The sequence below is a fragment of the Euprymna scolopes genome, chromosome 21 (assembly GCF_053919585.1).
Source record: "Euprymna scolopes isolate OS-2025 chromosome 21, ASM5391958v1, whole genome shotgun sequence".
Classification (NCBI taxonomy): Eukaryota; Metazoa; Mollusca; class Cephalopoda; order Sepiida; family Sepiolidae; genus Euprymna; species Euprymna scolopes.
The window spans coordinates 111,973,458-111,990,957 of NC_136502.1; the positions used below are offsets into that span (position 1 = coordinate 111,973,458).

General features: G+C 37.3%; 1 protein-coding gene across 1 annotated transcript in view; it reads right to left on the minus strand.

The window, feature by feature from the left end:
* The window catches only part of LOC145242994 (protocadherin beta-4-like), a 140,703-nt gene that overhangs the window by 47,629 nt on the left and 75,574 nt on the right, over positions 1-17,500 (minus strand). Inside the window, exon 2 of the mRNA XM_080106123.1 lies at positions 7,219-9,675. Within this exon, the coding sequence (XP_079962249.1) occupies positions 7,219-9,600 (2,382 nt within the window). The 5' untranslated portion in view covers positions 9,601-9,675. The remainder of the gene's footprint in view (positions 1-7,218; positions 9,676-17,500) is intronic.

Genomic DNA, 17,500 nt, shown 5'->3' on the forward strand with positions numbered 1-17,500 from the left:
ATATTAGGTACAATATATTAATCAATTAAGTATTGGTTCTATAACAATAAATATGAAATCTGTACACATTAAAATATCATATTTAAGTATGGCACAAGGGTCTCCTCAGGAAAATTAAATCATATGGTATCACTGGTAGAATACTTAGCATAATTAAATCTTTCTTAGATAAGAGAAAAATCCAGGTTGTCCTCGACGGTCGAACATCTAAACAATATGATATAAATGCGGGAGTGCCTAAGGGGTCTATTCTTGGACCTCTATTGTTCCTGATATTTATTAATGACCTCCCCGACAAAACTGCCTCTGAGATGGGTATATATGCTGATGACACTACCCTCTATAACAGGCATGACAGGAAAACAAATGAACACATATCTAAAGAAATGGCAAAAACACTAGAGGATGACCTCCAATCTGTAGTGGAATGGGGACATAAATGGATGGTCACATTCAATGCTGCCAAGACTAAACTGGTTTCCTTCAATAACTACAAGAAACCTTCTCTGCCACCAATAGCAATGGCCAGTGACTCCCTGTCTGAGAGTACATCTTTCAAACTGCTTGGCCTAACGTTCACAGGAAACATGAGCTGGAACAATTATATTGAAAACATTGCCAGGGCCGCTGCAAAAAAGGTAGGCTCTCTCTACCGTGCTAGAAAACTACTGACACCTGAAAGTATCCTGTATCTCTATAATGCCACCATTCGCCCATGTATGTAGTATTGTTGTCACATCTGGGCTGGTGCATCTATTACTAGTCTCTCGCTCCTAGATAAGGTTCAAAAAAGAGTCGCCAATCTGATAGGCTCTAAACTGGCATCTAAGCTTCAGCCTCTGTCCCATCGACGAAACGTTGCATCCCTCTGCTTGTTCTACAAGTATTTTAATGGTGAATGCTCTGACGAACTGCAGACACTTGTGCCCCCACGACGTAGACACCCTCGACAAACCCGACAGGCAGCTAAATCCCACCCCCACACAGTAGAGATCCCTAAATGTAAAAGATCTTTTTACTCCAGTAGTTTCTTCCCCAGAGATCTTTCTACTCCAGTAGTTTCTTCCCCAGAACCGCTAGACTCTGGAATTCCATTCCAGGATCCTGCTTCCCTAACTGTACTGACATGCAGAAGTTCAAGTGCAATGTGAACCGACGTCTTGCTGCCCAAATCCCTACATAGTGCCCCAGTAGTTGCTGACCCTGATAGTAGCCCCTACACCAAAGTGGCAATGTGCCTTGTTTGGGGTGAAAATGTAATAAAAAAAAAAAAAAGCTTCTCTTACGGCCGGAAATTGCCGGGCGGCTTTCTAGTAATAATATAGCCAGATGTCGTCAAACTTATTGTGAGAACGTTTTCTATGAGAAAATAAAAAAATACTGCGAATGAACTAACTTATTAAAAATTTAGGAAGAGTTGTGCCTTTGTCTCTGTAAACAGTTTTTGTCCTTCCAACGATCATAAGAAGTAGTTGAACTAAAAAAAAATGCATTTTATTCCTCACAGAAAACTGCTACGGATTCTTTTCAGAGGAAATTTGAATGTCATATCATGTTCTCAGATAAAGACGAAAAGATCAAATTAAAAAACGGTCCCCAGTCGCTTGTATATCCCAGTCAGGGGAGATGATGACATTAGGTTTTTGCAGTTCTTGCTGGGAGATGTTGGCATGCTCCTACATACAGCACTTGGTATTCCCAAACGGTCACCCATCTGGTACTGACTAGGCTCAACGTTCGTTAACTTCAGTGATCTAATGAGAACCGGTGTGTCAACATAATTATACCGTATCACATTCTTCTTCTTTCCAATGATCACAAGAAGTAGGTGAACTAAAAGCTCGAAAAATTGACATTTTTTTTCCTCACAGAAAACTATGGATTCGGTGGAAAGTTGAATGTCGCATATCATGCTCTCGAATGAAGTGGGGTGTTTTTTGATGGTCATTACGTACATTGAAAAAAAATTATCTCACACACGCACCCGCACATTTTTGACGTTTGCTATCTATTTCTTTAAGCAATTAATCACTAATTATCAAGGCCAAAAGCTACTCGAAGATAATGGTTAATGGGATAGAGGGATTGTTAGTGAAATGCATTATTCGGATGTACGGTCATCAAAACCCATCCGGTCCTTTCTTTTACCAAACTGAAACAGCATATATCCTAGGCGGGTTGAACTGCCTTCCTCCAAAAGAGAAAGTCTCACAAAAGCATCAAATTCACAAGCGGTTCTAGTCAAATGTATATTCCTGTCAAAGAAGTTGATGGCATTAGGTATTTGCACTGATGTCCTTTTTTCCTCCTTACAACCTCTTTCTCGCAGAAGAGATATTATACGTCTATCTCTACTCTATCGTTATTGGTCCCCCGACAAATGACGGAATGGTCCTAGTAATTCACTCCCATTTGTCTGTTCGTTTGTTTGCACTATTCTCAATAACTTGAATTTTTTTTTTAAATTTTATACAAACATTAGTCATGGTGAAAGTAAATATTTGCCAGAACGGATTTTCCAGAATAACTCTGATTGCCCCCCCCCTCCAACCCCAGGGCCATTTTGGGGTTGAATTGCCCCAAAATCGTTCGTCTGTTTGTTTGTTTGCACTTTTCTCAATAACTTGAATTTTTAAAAATTTCGCACAGACATTAGTCATGGTGAAAGTAAATGTTTCACTCATGGAGGCGGGTAACCTTGCATGCTCAGCTTGTTTTCATGGCAATTGCTCGACTGAGCTTTAATCTATGACTCCCTCACCTAAAAGCATTCACAACAAACACTCTTCTAGCTATAACCATTTTCTCTGCTCTGTATCTGTGCCTAAATCTTAAAGTAAATTCCATGAACAAAGTTTCTTTCCTAGAACTGCCGCCTACAGAACTCTATGCCACTAGGCTGCTTTCCAGCAGATTACAACATAGTCGTTTTCAAGTTCAATGCAAACAAGTTCTTGTTGAGCTGTTCTCTTAAATAATTAAACTCTATCCAATTTCCACCATTACTGATAATCATGGTGTTGTCTCACTGATCATCTGACATTTAGGAACCTTTATCCTCGAGTGGCCATTGGGCCTTGATAAATGATGGCTCTTTTTTAAAAAAAGAGGGGGGGAAGTGTCAACATCCTCTTACATACATTGCCTGTTGTTCACCCATCGGATATCGACCCGGCTCAACGTTGCTTAACTTCAGTTAAGGAAGATCTGCTTATCTATACTATTAATAAAATTCTAAATGTTTATTTATTTATATATATATAATTTTTCAATTCAGTACCTCCGTTCGAAAATTTTATATATATATATATATATATATATATATATATATATATATAAAATGGGTTAATAAATTCCAACGAAAGAAAGATGTATATTTAAATAAGGGAGTAGTCACCAACAATGTGTATTTTTTAACATTATTTTATTATTCCGTGTCTTGGTTTTTCATTCAGAATTATGTTTGGATCATTGTAATAATGCGTCCTCGTCAGAAATTATTTTCAAAATAATTTCTGACAAGGACGCATCAGACCGTCTGAAACGTGCGTAAACGATTTCAATGACTTAAAAACATTATTACAATGATCCAAACATAATTCTCAATGAAAAACCAAGACACGGAATAATAAAATAATGTTAAAAAATACACATTGTTGGTGACTACTCCCTTATTTAAATATATATATATACCAATAAAACTTTCGAACGGAGGCACTGAATTGAAAAATTCTTTTTTTCCTGAAAGATTGTCCTTATCTATATGTGGTTGGTAACGAACAACGCCGAGTCACACAAAAAGGTCGAAACAAGGGTTTTTGGGCCGTTTCGTGCAATTTTCGAAAAAGTTACCTGCCCATGCCAATGGAATTTAGCACTCTCTGTATACAGTCGCGGTAACATCTTTCGGCATACAAACACAACTTGTGGCACAAAGGATAACGCGTCTGACTACGGATCAGAAGATTTCAAGTTTGAAGACGATGTTGAATGCACTCGACTCATGTATAAAAAAGCAGATTTTCTTTCAAATTTTCAAAACTTTAAGGTATAAGTCTGGGAGTGATCTTAGTTAAGTTTTATCTCAGAATACCCCCGATAATTAACGATAATCAATAATCGAAACCGTTATTTTAATTTATCTATCTTCGGTAAAGCCATTTTTTCCATGTCGTTGCTTATCAACAATGATAGAACAACTGGCCGTGAAAATTCTACTGTGGGTAAGTTGATAGCGTGTTTTGTTTTTGTTTTGTTTTTTCCTTGACATGGTCTTTAGGTTCAAACTCTGCACGTAAATTTCTTAATGTTTTTTTTTTCGTTAACCGAAATAATTTTATAAAACTTGAAAATTTACGGGTTTTTTTTTTTTTTTTTTTTTTACATGGTGTGGTCTGTAGGTTCAAACCCCGCACGTTAATATCTTAATGTATTTATTTTTTTGTTTCGTTAACTGGAAGGAAGTTTATCTATACTATTAATAAGATTACAAATATTTATTTATTTATTTATTTATGTGTGTGTATATATGCTAATAAAACTTTTGAACGGCTGCACCGAATTGAAAAATTCTTTTTTTCCTGAAAGGTGGAAGTCCCTAGATTGTTCTTATCTATATACGGTTCATAACGAACAATGCCGAGTCACACAAAAAGCCCGAAATAAGGGTTTGGGGGTGTTTCGTGCAATTGCCGAAAAAGTTACCTGCCATGTCAACAGAATTTAGCACTGTCTGTATACAGTCGCGGTAACATCTTTCGGCATACGGACAGGACTTATGGCGCAATTGATAACATGTCTGACTAAGGATCAGAAGATTCCAGGTTCGAACCTTGGGAAGTTCATAATAATTTTAACCATCATTTTATCCAACGTTTACTCATTATCCTTACCCTTAGGTTGGTTGGTTGTTTTTGTTTTACGGCATATCAACCCTTTTCGGGTTATTTAATGCCGAATCCAAAGATTTTAAAGAAAAATTTTTTTTATAGTATATATTTGTTGTTTTCATGTCTGTTTTTATTTAACCCATAGTTGGGACCCTAACAGGTACTACCACTCCGGGTCAGAGTGGACCTGGGAGCAATGGTAATTAAAGGGTGGCTCCACACTCCCCAAAGCCCACAAGCTGGGGCCTCACCACTGGATATAGTTTAAGGTCATATCCAGGACCCCCATTGAGGGACTTTTACCCTCTACAGGGGGCAGTCGGCGTATTCTAATGCACAACCGACAGGGCCACCTTACCCTTAGGGTATTTTTGTTTTTTTCAGTGATTTTGTTTTGTGCATATGGGAATTTCTCATACTCCGAGTTCACAGAGTAAGCGTTGATGGTAAGACGATGTTGAGTGTACTCGATTTTGTGTTTGAGTCGGTGTTTTGTGGGCCGATGCGGCACAGCCACTAGTATCAAATATTTGTTCAGTAAGTATTAATTTTCCTGAGAAAATCTTTCATGCCAGATTTTGTTTAAGGCTGTGGACATATCAAGCATAACCGCCTGATTCAACTGCCTTATTCAATGTATAGTATGAAAGACGTTCCAAAAGTAATGTCTCCTATTTTTTATTCAGACCGAATGAATCACAAGGAATTGCAAATTGCATTTTTATGACTGAACTTATGCGTTCATGACCTAAATGTTTCATCTCTCTGTAGCAGATATTGACAGTGTGAGACTTTTAGAAAGCAACCCCTGTCATGGACGTGCGTTTGAATTCCTCCATGCAGAAAAAATTCAACTGATTAACATTCACCGGCGCCTGTTGGATGTTTATAACGCCGCAGCAGCATATGTCAAAAAAAAAAAAAAAAAGGAAATGCAACAAATAGTGTGCAACATGTGAAAAATACTGAGAGATCTCTATAGTAAGAGTTCATTATAATCTGTCGAAAGGCCCAATATATTAAATCAAGTAGGTTCTTTGATATGACAGGGATGCATTCAAAATGGATGTTTCTTTTTAAAGCACAATTTTACCATGATACTTGACTTTGTCATTTTAAACTTAAATTCAAGCTATTATCACGGCAAAAACAGAAATGCCAGGCGTATAAAATCAACAGTGGATTCTTTGATATGACAGGGGCGCGTTCGAAATGAATGTTTCTGTTCAGAGCACGATTGAAGCATGATACTTGACTTTTGGATTTTAAATTTTAATTCAAGTCATTATATAGAAAAAATATTTGTGATCTTGAGTGCTCAATCAATAATTATATGAAAAGTGATTTAAAGTAATAAAAGCTTAATTCTAGTCATGCTGTCTATTGTAAACTTGCCCTCAACACTTCCGCATCCTCAAAAAATAGAAATGCTTACTTGATATATGACATCTGGTGCCAACCCTACATCTTCCCCAAAATAAAAGCAAACATGTATCTGATATATGACATCTGGTGTCAACCCTAGCTACCTCCCAGCCAAATGAAACACTTACCTGATATATGACATCTGGACCCCTCCCCCCCCAAAAAAAAAACAGAGAGCAATCAACTACCTGATATATGACATCTGGAGCTAACCCTAACCTTACCCACCCACCCTAAAATACAAGAAGATGAAACACTTACTCGATATCTCGATCTGGAGCATCCTCTCCCTCTATTCCAACCTACCAAAAAGATCAAATAATTATCTGATATATGACATCTGGAGCTAAATCCAACCCTGCTACCTCCCCAAACAAAAGATCAAAAGCTTACCAGATATATGACATCTGGAGCTAACCCTAACTCTACTCCCCCCCCCCGAAAAAAACATCAAAACCTTACCTGATATAGAAGGTCTGGAACTAAACCTAACCTTACCGCCCCATCTGAAAAAAGATCAAACAGTTACCTGATATATGACATCTGGAGCTAAACCTTGCCCTACTCCCGTCCTCAGCAAAAAAGATCAAAATCTTACCTGATATATGACATTTGGAGCTAACCCTAACCCTACCCCACCAAAAACGATCAAAACCTTACATGATATATGAGGTCTGGAGCTAAATCTAACCCACCACCCTCTAAAAAAGATCAAACAATTGCCTGATATATGACATCTGGAGCTAACCCCACCCCCCCACCCCGAAAAAAAAAGATCAAACAATTACCTGATATATGACATCTGGAGTAACCCTAACTCTACCCCTCCCCGAACAAAAAACTTACCTGATATATGACATCTGGAGTAACCCTAACTCTACCCCTCCCCGAACAAAAAACTTACCTGATATATGACATCTGGAGCTGTTTGAAGTTTCATGCTAAATGCTGAACTCTTCTTCCCATTACCCGATTTGTCTTCCTGGTAAATTCCATGTTTGCATTTTTTCCCGTGTGTACCTTTGACAGAGTCGGTATTCACAGTCCGAGCATTGAATGCACCAGTGCCAATAAGATGTCTCTGCTCACACACTTTCATGGAAATCTTCCCACTGCCCCTGTTATGCTTCCGGTCTTTGTGCCGAATGATGCATATTGACACAGCAGCTGTGATTGGGACGGACACGGTCACAGCCACGAGCACCATAACGATCATAACATACTGGTGGATTTTATCGTCGTACCTCCCCTCGTTGGCAGTCAACATTTTCAAGGTCTTGTTGCTAACGGTCAACGATATGATTATGGTTGTATTTGCAGACAACATAGGTGTGCCGCTGTCTTTGACGATAAAGCGCAGCTCGTAGGACCCGGCGTCATATTTGGTGACAACACGACTGAAGGATAGCAGACCAGTGTAATGGTTGATGGTGTACAGCAGCCTGTCATTTCCGGCAGCTAGCTCATATTTCAGAAAAGCGTTCTCTCGACTGTCACTGTCAGAGGCTTTTAAAGTTGTTATGTTGGTTGTTTGATTTGGGTAATAGAGGACTTTAAGAATAAAAGGGCTGATACTTGGATAGGTGAAATATGGTGCATTGTCGTTCAAATCTTGCACGTTAATTGTGACATCTACAGTATTATTAAGGGAAGGGGTTCCACTGTCTTTGACAAAAACCTGGAATTTGTAACTATCCTGAAATTCATGATCCAAGGAAACAATGGTTGTTATCAAACCATTGTCTGAAATTTGAAATGGAAGGAATTGCTTTTCGTCAGCCAATAGGGAATAGGTCAGCTTACCGCCAAGTCCTAAGTCCGGATCCGTCGCATTGATATACCCGACAGGATAATTGGACTTTTGATTCTCAAAAATCCAGAATTTAAACGAGTTTTTCGGAAACCTCGGCCGCACATCATTGACATCAATCACCTTAATTGAGAACTTACTTTCCGTATGCAAAGGAGGCGACCCCTTATCTTGACATGTTATAGTTATATCATAGTAGTCGTTCTTCTCTCTGTCGACTGGATTCTTCACTATCAGTTTATATTTCTTTGGACCTAGGCTCTGGAGCAAGAAGTTGTCATGTTGAAGCACGCAGCTGACCTCCCCATTCCGGCCGACATCATTATCAATTATTTTTACATAAGCAATGAAACTTCCGACTGCTATGTTTTCGGATATGGTGGCTGTGTTTCCTGTTGGGGCCAAAACAAAGTTTACGTCGATCGTCGGCGCATTGTTTTGCTGATTGATAACCTTAACGAGCACAATTGCCAGCGAACTAAGTGGAGGGTTGCCTCCATCGGTGGCTTTCACATATAAGCGATAATGAAACTTTTGGATCACTGTGAACCTCTTGTGAAGGAATATCTTCCCGGTTGCTTCGTTCAGTCTAAAGTGCTCTCGTGCGATATCCGAAGTCTGTGAGCTGAAATGGTACGAAATCTTGCTGAAGGTCTTCGAATCACTGTCCCGTGCAGATAAAACAATCACGGGGTTCGTATCACTTGGCTCATTCTTAATAGACGCATTATAGATCTGGTGAGAGAAAACGGGTGGGTTGTCGTTTAAATCGGTGACGGAGATGTGCACATCTAGGACACTTTGCTTGGATGGGGACCGTCCATCTTTGGCAATAACTTGAATATCATAAGAATCCTTCACCTCCCTGTCTAACATTTCTGTCAAGACGATATTAAGCTCGTACGACCCGTCTAGATGTTTCAAGATTTTCAAATGAAACGGTTCGTTTTTATTCATCTTCAACTGGTATGTAATCTCCGAGTTCTGAATACTGATGTCCCTATCAATAGCATGAGGGATTAATCTTTTGGCACCTCTCGGAGACTCTTCAGAAAATTCAATTTTTACTTTTCTCTTTGGAAATTCTGGCTTGTGGTCGTTCACATCTTGGATGACGATCTTGACTTCAAGAATCTTTATAAAAGATTCCTCTCGACGGATCGCGACGTCCAGTGTTCGGAAACACTCCTGGTTGCGCTTGCACATTGATTCGATGTCTAAAGTCTGGGACGTAAAGAGTTTTCCTGACTTCTTGGAGATGTGGAATAGCGCTCTGGCGCCTTTTTCACTTTGGTGCATCTTGTTGAACGTGATTAGGTTGTAGTCTTCGGGCTGGATGCTATCCATCACGTGTGAATCGACTGCGATATCCCCAACATATGTCCCAGGACTCTTTCCCTCTTCTACATAATAGGTGAGATCTGCGCAGAGACAGATTTGCAGGACAGACAGCAGCCCACACAGATGGAACAACATTCTTCCCACTTCAAGATCGAGTACCGGGGGTAAGCATCAAATTTGGTCAAATGCGAAGGGCAATTACCAAATTATCTGGAATGAAAAAAAAAAAAATTTAAATGGTAAAGCATTTATTTAGATAAACAAACAAATAGTCTATATATTAATGCCATAGTACTTTAACGTACATATGTCATGTTTTCTAGATTATAAATTATTTGATCGGGAGATCCTATTTATTAAAAAGGAAGATAGAAGGTGATAACATACTACAAACTCTAAATTTATATATAGATACGCTAATTTAATGTTTGTAGTAATGTATCACTTTCTATCCTGCTTGAAACTGGTCAGTAATAAATGGGTGACCATTTAAGACTTTCAGGTGCTGTATGTGCTCTCCGCTTATCTCGGCATTGTTTCCAGTCGTCGTATGTACAGGTTGGAACAATAAAATTGTCGCCTTAGAAAAAACAACATTATTCCACTTCCCTTTGATAAAAACCGGTTTTCTTTTTTTTTGTTGCTGATCATCTACGAGTTGGCCAGTTGTGTACAAATCCCAAGAGCGATAGGAGCCTTCTATCATGTCTAAAAATGACAGATTGTCTAGTAAACAAGATCAGAGATGTGCCACTGTACAACTCATGCTCTCTACTGATCCACGTTATGACAACAGGACCATTGCCAACCCCCTCAAAATGCAAATCCAAACAGTTCTATACTTGAGGGCACAGCTCAATGAAGTTTCCAGCCATGGTTATGGTGTTTGATGTGGTTTCAAGTGAGGGCCACATCATGCCACTTCACATCTTCAAAGTCAGCTTGAAAGTCAACACCAAAGTGTATCTGGATGTGCTGAAAAGTGTGGTGATCTCCTGGTGCAATCAGGTGCCGTTGGCAGGCCCTGGATGTGGTAGCAGGATTCAGTGCCGGCACACAAGTCCAAACAGACCCAGAGGTTGGCTTCAGAAGGAGTGCTACGACTTTGTACCCTTCTCTCACTGGCATCCCTCCTACCCCGACTCGAACTCGCTGGACCACTTTGATTGGTCATATGTCAAGAACATCACCAACATGACCTCCCACAACACCAAAGCCAACCTAATTGACACCATCTGCCGAGTATTCACCGCGTGTGTGTGGGGGGAAGGGAGTCCAGCTAGAGAGGCTTCAGTGAAGGAGAAAGAAAGATTAGGGAAGAGTGTGGGGGAGAGAGTTAGGGGAAAGAGAGAAAGATAGAGTGACAGACAGATAGATAGATAGAAGTTTTACTAGAAATACGATGCATGTTTTGTCCCGTGCAATGCTGGGTAGCCCCACTAGTATAATGTTTAGAATTTCTGATAAGTAATACACTATTTCTTCAATAAATCGCTGGATCACTTAAGCTTTATTTTATTCTCTTCACAGATTAATCTTCTTTCTTTCTAATAAGTTTATTATTATTATTATTATTTACTCAGTAGGAGTAGTCACACAGGCCATCATCAAAAATTTCTCTTTGAGACTATCTTGTGGTGTTTTCTAGAGTCTGAGTGACAGCAAGTTTCCCCAGATTTCCAGTACTTTCCATCTCTTTCGATAACCTTTGAAAAAGAATTTGTTATCACAACAGCCACTTTCCATTAATTTCTCGTTGGTAACGACCATTGGTCTTCACTGCAATAAGCCTTCACAAGGTCCCAGTCCTCTTTGCACTCATCCAGTGAAAGCCTAGTTAGCGCTTCCTCTCTTTTGTCTGTCCATCCTGCTTGACTCTCCTCACTTATTTGGTGTGGGCTAGTTTATGGTGACATTATTATTATTATTTGCAAACCAGATTTGGACATAAACTAACTTTTAAACACTTTGCTGGTTCAAATGTTTGTTTTTCTGAATCTTTTTGAGCCCTGAATCAAATTGAACAAAAATGATTCATCATTTTTTCTTTTTCTAAAGTCAAAAGATTTCCTAATCAAATTTCTTTGTTCTATTCTTGGCTTTTGCAAAATAGATTTATTTCCTGAGAATAAATTTGAGTCAAACAGATGATGGGATTAACTAAAAAAAAAAACCCATCTAAATTTGACTTTCTATCAACGGTTATTTGACAAAAACATAGCAATTACTATTTGGTAGAAATGTGACTTATGATTAAAAAAAAACAAAAAACACCCAAGAAATTTTATTCACCTTTTGCTATTAATCAAGTACATCTATAAAAATGAGAATGTGTGTGGGTGAGGACACTTCTCAACCTATATGCTCAACGAATTTTTGATCTACACACTTGAAATTTGGTATATAGGGTATTCAGACATGTGGAACACTTTTTAATCGGTTTTCATCCAAAGAAAGGGCTGCTAACGGGTAAAAATTGAAAATTTGTTACATGGGGATCATCAGAGTTTTATCTGTTTGTCAACTGCTTCATGAATGCGAATACATGAATGGTTCACATGACAGATTTCTTATGTTAAGAATAAGTAGGTTTGAAAACACTTTTTAAAGATCGAGTCAAGTTGGCCTAATGGTTATTTTACTTAACTTGCTGTCTTTTGGTTTTGGTTTGCACATGTCTCAGTTTCTGTATGAATTAAGATGTAATATTTATGAACATTTTACAACCGGGCAATGTTGTGCGGTTTGATAGTTTAATATTTAATATCGGACTGAAGACAGGGCGGTCATGAAATAGGTAAGAGATGAATATTTTCAAATCGAAAGTCAGGAACAGGATGAATGGTTTAAACGCCCAAGCGAGCAAGCTGATCTGAGCTTTATAATTATATATATATATATATATATATATATATATATATATATATATATATATATATATATATATATATAGTATCGGCCATAATATAAGGAACGGAAAAAATTTACAATTATTCATGTATATTTAAAAAATTAGTGCATGGATTTTTCTGAAATACTTAGAATAAACAAATAGAACCAATGTGTATAAACTAGTACCAAAAAAAAAAAAAAAAAATTACGATTCAATATTGAGAAATATTTTAGTTTAAAATTATATCTGTGGATTTATCCTGGCCAAAAGTTAAGGAACGAAATAGAAAATTTATTTTTAAGAGACTAAACTTTACATAAAAATAGCTAGTTTTTAATATTGGAACTGCTGATAAGCACAACAAAGAAAAATGGCGTCACTGACTCGCAAAACTCTGTCTCTCCAAGAAAAAAAAAATAATTTTAGACAATTACAAAGAAAAGAAATCAATTTCAACAATTTCTAATATCGTTCGAAGATCAAAAAATGTTGTTCGTCGTGTGATAGCTCGATATAAGAATAAAAATACATTAGAAGCATCCCCTAAAACCGGTAGACCCCCTAAAACGTCTCAAAGAGAAGATAGGATTATGGTAAGGCAGGCTCTTAGGGATCGATTCAAATCTGCAACATCAATTTCTCGTGATTTTAATGAAGAGACTGGGAAAAATATATCTAGAAAAACTGTTTCTCGACGGTTAGCAGCTGCCGGATTGCATGCCAGGATGCAGTATCTAAACCCTTGATCTCCAAGAAGAACAAAAATAGCCGTTTAAAGTTTGCCCATGAGCATGTCGTCTGGACTGATGAACAATGGGTTATGGTTCACTTCAGCGATGAATCCAAGTTCAATTTGTTTGGATCTGATGGAAATAAGCATGTACGGCGTAAAGCAGGTGAACGATTATCCTCCAAATGTGTTAAAAAGACACTTAAATTCGGAGGGGGAAGTGTAATGGTGTGGGGTATGATATTCTCGGAAGGAGTTGGCCCTCTAGTTCGAATCTATGGTAGGGTTAATGCGGAGACTTATAAGCAGCTCCTTCAACAACATGTCATTGAGAGCTTACGCCTTTCACCTAATCAGCCAAGCATTTTTAAGCAAGATAACGCCCCTTGCCATAAAGCTAAAACAGTGATAAGTTACCTCGAGGAAGAAGAAATAAGAGTAATGGACTGGCCAGCGCAGAGTTCGGATCTGAATCCGATAGAAAATGTTTGGAAAATGATTGGAGAAAGAGCACAGACGAGGAATCCCCAAAATCAAAATCATTTGTGGGATTTATTGAAGGAAGAGTGGGAAAAGATAAATCCTGAATTTTGCAAGAAACTAATCCAGTCTTGTGGTCGAAGATGCAGTGAAGTCATAAAGAATAAAGGGATGCTCACTAAATATTGAATGAATTTATTTTTTAAAACATTTGCATTAAAAAAAACAAAGTTTCTATTTCGTTCCTTAACTTTTGGTCAGGATAAATCCACAGATATAATTATAAACTAAAATATTTCTCAATATTGAATCGTAATTTTATCTTTTTTTTTTTTGGTACTAGTTTATACACATTGGTTCTATTTGTTTATTCTGAGTATTTCAGAAAAATCCATGTTCTAATTTTTGAAATATACATGAATAATTGTAATTTTTTTCCGTTCCTTATATTATGGCCGATACTGTATATAGGTATTGAATATCAATTATACATACATATATATATATATATATATATATATATATATATATATATATATATATATATATATATATATATATATATATATATATATATATATATACAGTGATGATCATATTTATTGGCACGGTAAAATAAAAGTTAAATTTTGTCTAATAAATTCTAAAAAAGGGATTAAATTAAAGAAAATAACAAAGTATATTATGTATTTTTAACTGGCCTTTCCGATGCAGCAATCGGATTTTAGAAAAAATAAATAACAAAGGAACAACAAACATAATTGCAAAAAACCCTTGTTCAAAATTATTGGCACGATTTATTTAATAATCAATTGTATAGCCTTTGGCCTTGATTACCTTCCTCAGTCGCTTTTCATAGTTTACAACCAAGTTGTTGCACTCTTCAGTAGTAATTTTAGCCCACTCTTCCTGACAATAATCCTCCAATTGAATAAGATTCTTAGGCTTCCTTTGCATTACCCTCAATTTTAATGTTCTCCATAAATTTTCAATTGGATTAAGGTCTGGGCTTTGTGATGGCCACTCCAAAACATTAATATGATTGTCCTCAAGCCATTTCTTAGTCAGTTTAGCCGAATGCTTTGGGTCATTATCTTGCATGAACCACCAACGACGACCAAGTGAGAGCTCTTTAGCAGAGTCTTTCAGGTTTTCATCCAATATTTTAACATAATCTTCCTTTTTTATGCTACCTGTGACCTTAACAAGTCGCCCTGGTCCAGAGGCAGCAAAGGATCCCCAAAACATCAAACTGCCTCCACCGTGCTTCACTGTGGGTATGGTGTTCTTAGGCAGGAAAGCTTCGCCAGATTTTCTGTAAATATAAGACACTTTATTATGGCCAAATAACTCTATTTTCGTTTCGTCAGTCCATAGAACACGTTTCCAGAATGCAACATCTTTATCAATATGACGTTTTGCAAAGGCTAGCCTTGCTTTCAGGTGCATAGGCTTCAATAAGGGAGTCTTTCTCGGACGACATGCTTTTAAACCAGCTCTCTTCAAAACTCTACCAACTGTATGTCGAGATACATTCACTCCAGAGGTGCTCTGTTCATCAACAATCTCCCCAACAGAGATCCTTGGGTTTTGTTTTACTTGTCGAACAATTTTCCGTTCATCTCTTGGGGAAAGAATCCTTTTTCTCCCTCTACCCTCTAAACTCATAACGTGGCCTTGCGATTTGAACTTGTTTATTATGGCTCTAACAGTGGATTTGGGAAGGTTTAGCTTCTTTGAAATCTTATCATAGCCCTCCCCATTGGTATGGCATGCTACAACAAGCTTCCTGACGTCTTCGCTGTGTTCCTTAGTTTTAACCATGGCGATTGAAAATTATAATTTAGTCACTTATAATAGTTTAAATAAATCGCTATCTAAAAATTATCTGAAAAAAATTATTCACTGAATTAGCGTTAAACAAGCATAATATGGCTATAAAAAAGTTCAGAAAGCACGTAAACCGGAAATTGATTGATATTATACTGATACTAAAAGAAAAACAAAGCCGTGCCAATAATTTTGAACAAGGGTTTTTTGCAATTATGTTTGTTGTTCCTTTGTTATTTATTTTTTCTAAAATCCGATTGCTGCATCGGAAAGGCCAGTTAAAAATACATAATATACTTTGTTATTTTCTTTAATTTAATCCCTTTTTTAGAATTTATTAGACAAAATTTAACTTTTATTTTACCGTGCCAATAAATATGATCATCACTGTATATATATAGGTATTGAATAGCAATTGAAAATACTCCATAAATTTCAGCTTATTTGGAGTATTTAAAGAGTATTTAGGGGGGTACTATGAGCGCAACTTACTGTACTCCAATCTATGGTCATCCCCCCCCCCGTAAAACATTCGCAGCAAATACTCGTCTATTTACAATAACAATCAACAATTTCTCTCACTGTCTATCTGTGCCTAAAACTAAACAAAAATTCCATGAGCAGAGTTTTTTATTTCTAAAACTGTCCATCTGTGGAACACAATACGGCAGGTCTACTTCCCAGCTGACTGTAATATGGTCGTCTTCAAATTCAACATGAATAAATTCATGCTGAGCCGTCCTCTTAGATAATCTGGCTCTACTTAGCACAATACTGTAGGGCTGCTTCCAGGTTGGCTATAACATGGTTATTTTATAATCTAATGTAACTCAGTTCCTGTTCAACCATCCTCTTAAAGGATCTTGCTCAACCCAAGTTCTGCCATAACTGATCATATTGTCTCAACATCTAACTACCACTTATTAACCCTGATCCTAGAGTGCCCCCTCCCAGTAAGAAAAAAAGCTAATTTTAATCCATAGCTATTAGATACCAATCAAGCAAGATTCCTTGAATCTAAATTTCTTCTTAAAATCCCTCAAGCTTAATCCTTAAACTTTAGGTATTTCTTAAAATCAAAATTACTTAATGGATTTGATGAAAAAAATTTGAATTAAGGATTCTATACATATTTTTTTAAGTCTTCGTAAAAGGAGGCATAAAAGTGGTGCAAAAGTGTTCTGTTTGGAGAATTTTGCCCATCCTGGGACGGGTATTTTTCTCGAATATATATAAAAAGAAAGTGAGCGAGCGTTGCTCAAGAATATCTTGTAATTCTATCTTTGTTCTGAAAAAAAATATATATATATATATAGCTCTATTCTCAGCCACATGCACATAATCAAATCTTGAGTGATGATAGATATCTTTGGACGGCCATGTTTATTGTCGAAGCTCACTCAGCTTGGACCATAATATTATGGCGATCAAAGGTTGAACTATTTTTGATTTTGTTAATTTCCCAGCACCTAATCACATTCCTCGCGTATAATAAGCAATTTCCTTTGCTCTTTTCTTGTGTGAATCCTTCGGACTTCAGGAGAGATGACTTTCTTTATTACGCTCTGAATATGCAATATCGGACCTATAGTTAGCACCTCGCATTTTGCCGCCATCTTATTTCGTTTCCTTACTCATACACTTTGTTCTTCCCTCCCCCTTTTTGTCTCTCTTGTAACCATTCTTTTCCCTCTCCCTAAAGTTATATCTGTTTTGTTTTTTTTCTGTCGTTTTGTATCTTTCTACACCGACTATTAGAAAAACGATAATTACTTTTTTCTTTGACAATATTTATACATCTCTATCTCTCTAGATGGCATAATCACGTTGATACACCGGTTCCCGTCAGATCGCCGAAGCTAAGCAACGTGGAGCTTGCTCATTACTAAGATGGGTGACCAATTTAGCAATTCCAGGCGCTATATGTAGGAAGACGTCGATATCTCCCGACAAAAGTTGCAAACACCTAACGTCTTCTTATTCCACTATTTTGGACTATACATGCAACTGTGAACGTTTGTGAATTTCATACTCCCATGGAATTTCCTCCTTCAGAGGAAGCCGGTTTAACCAAATAGGGTTCGTGCTGTTTCACACACACC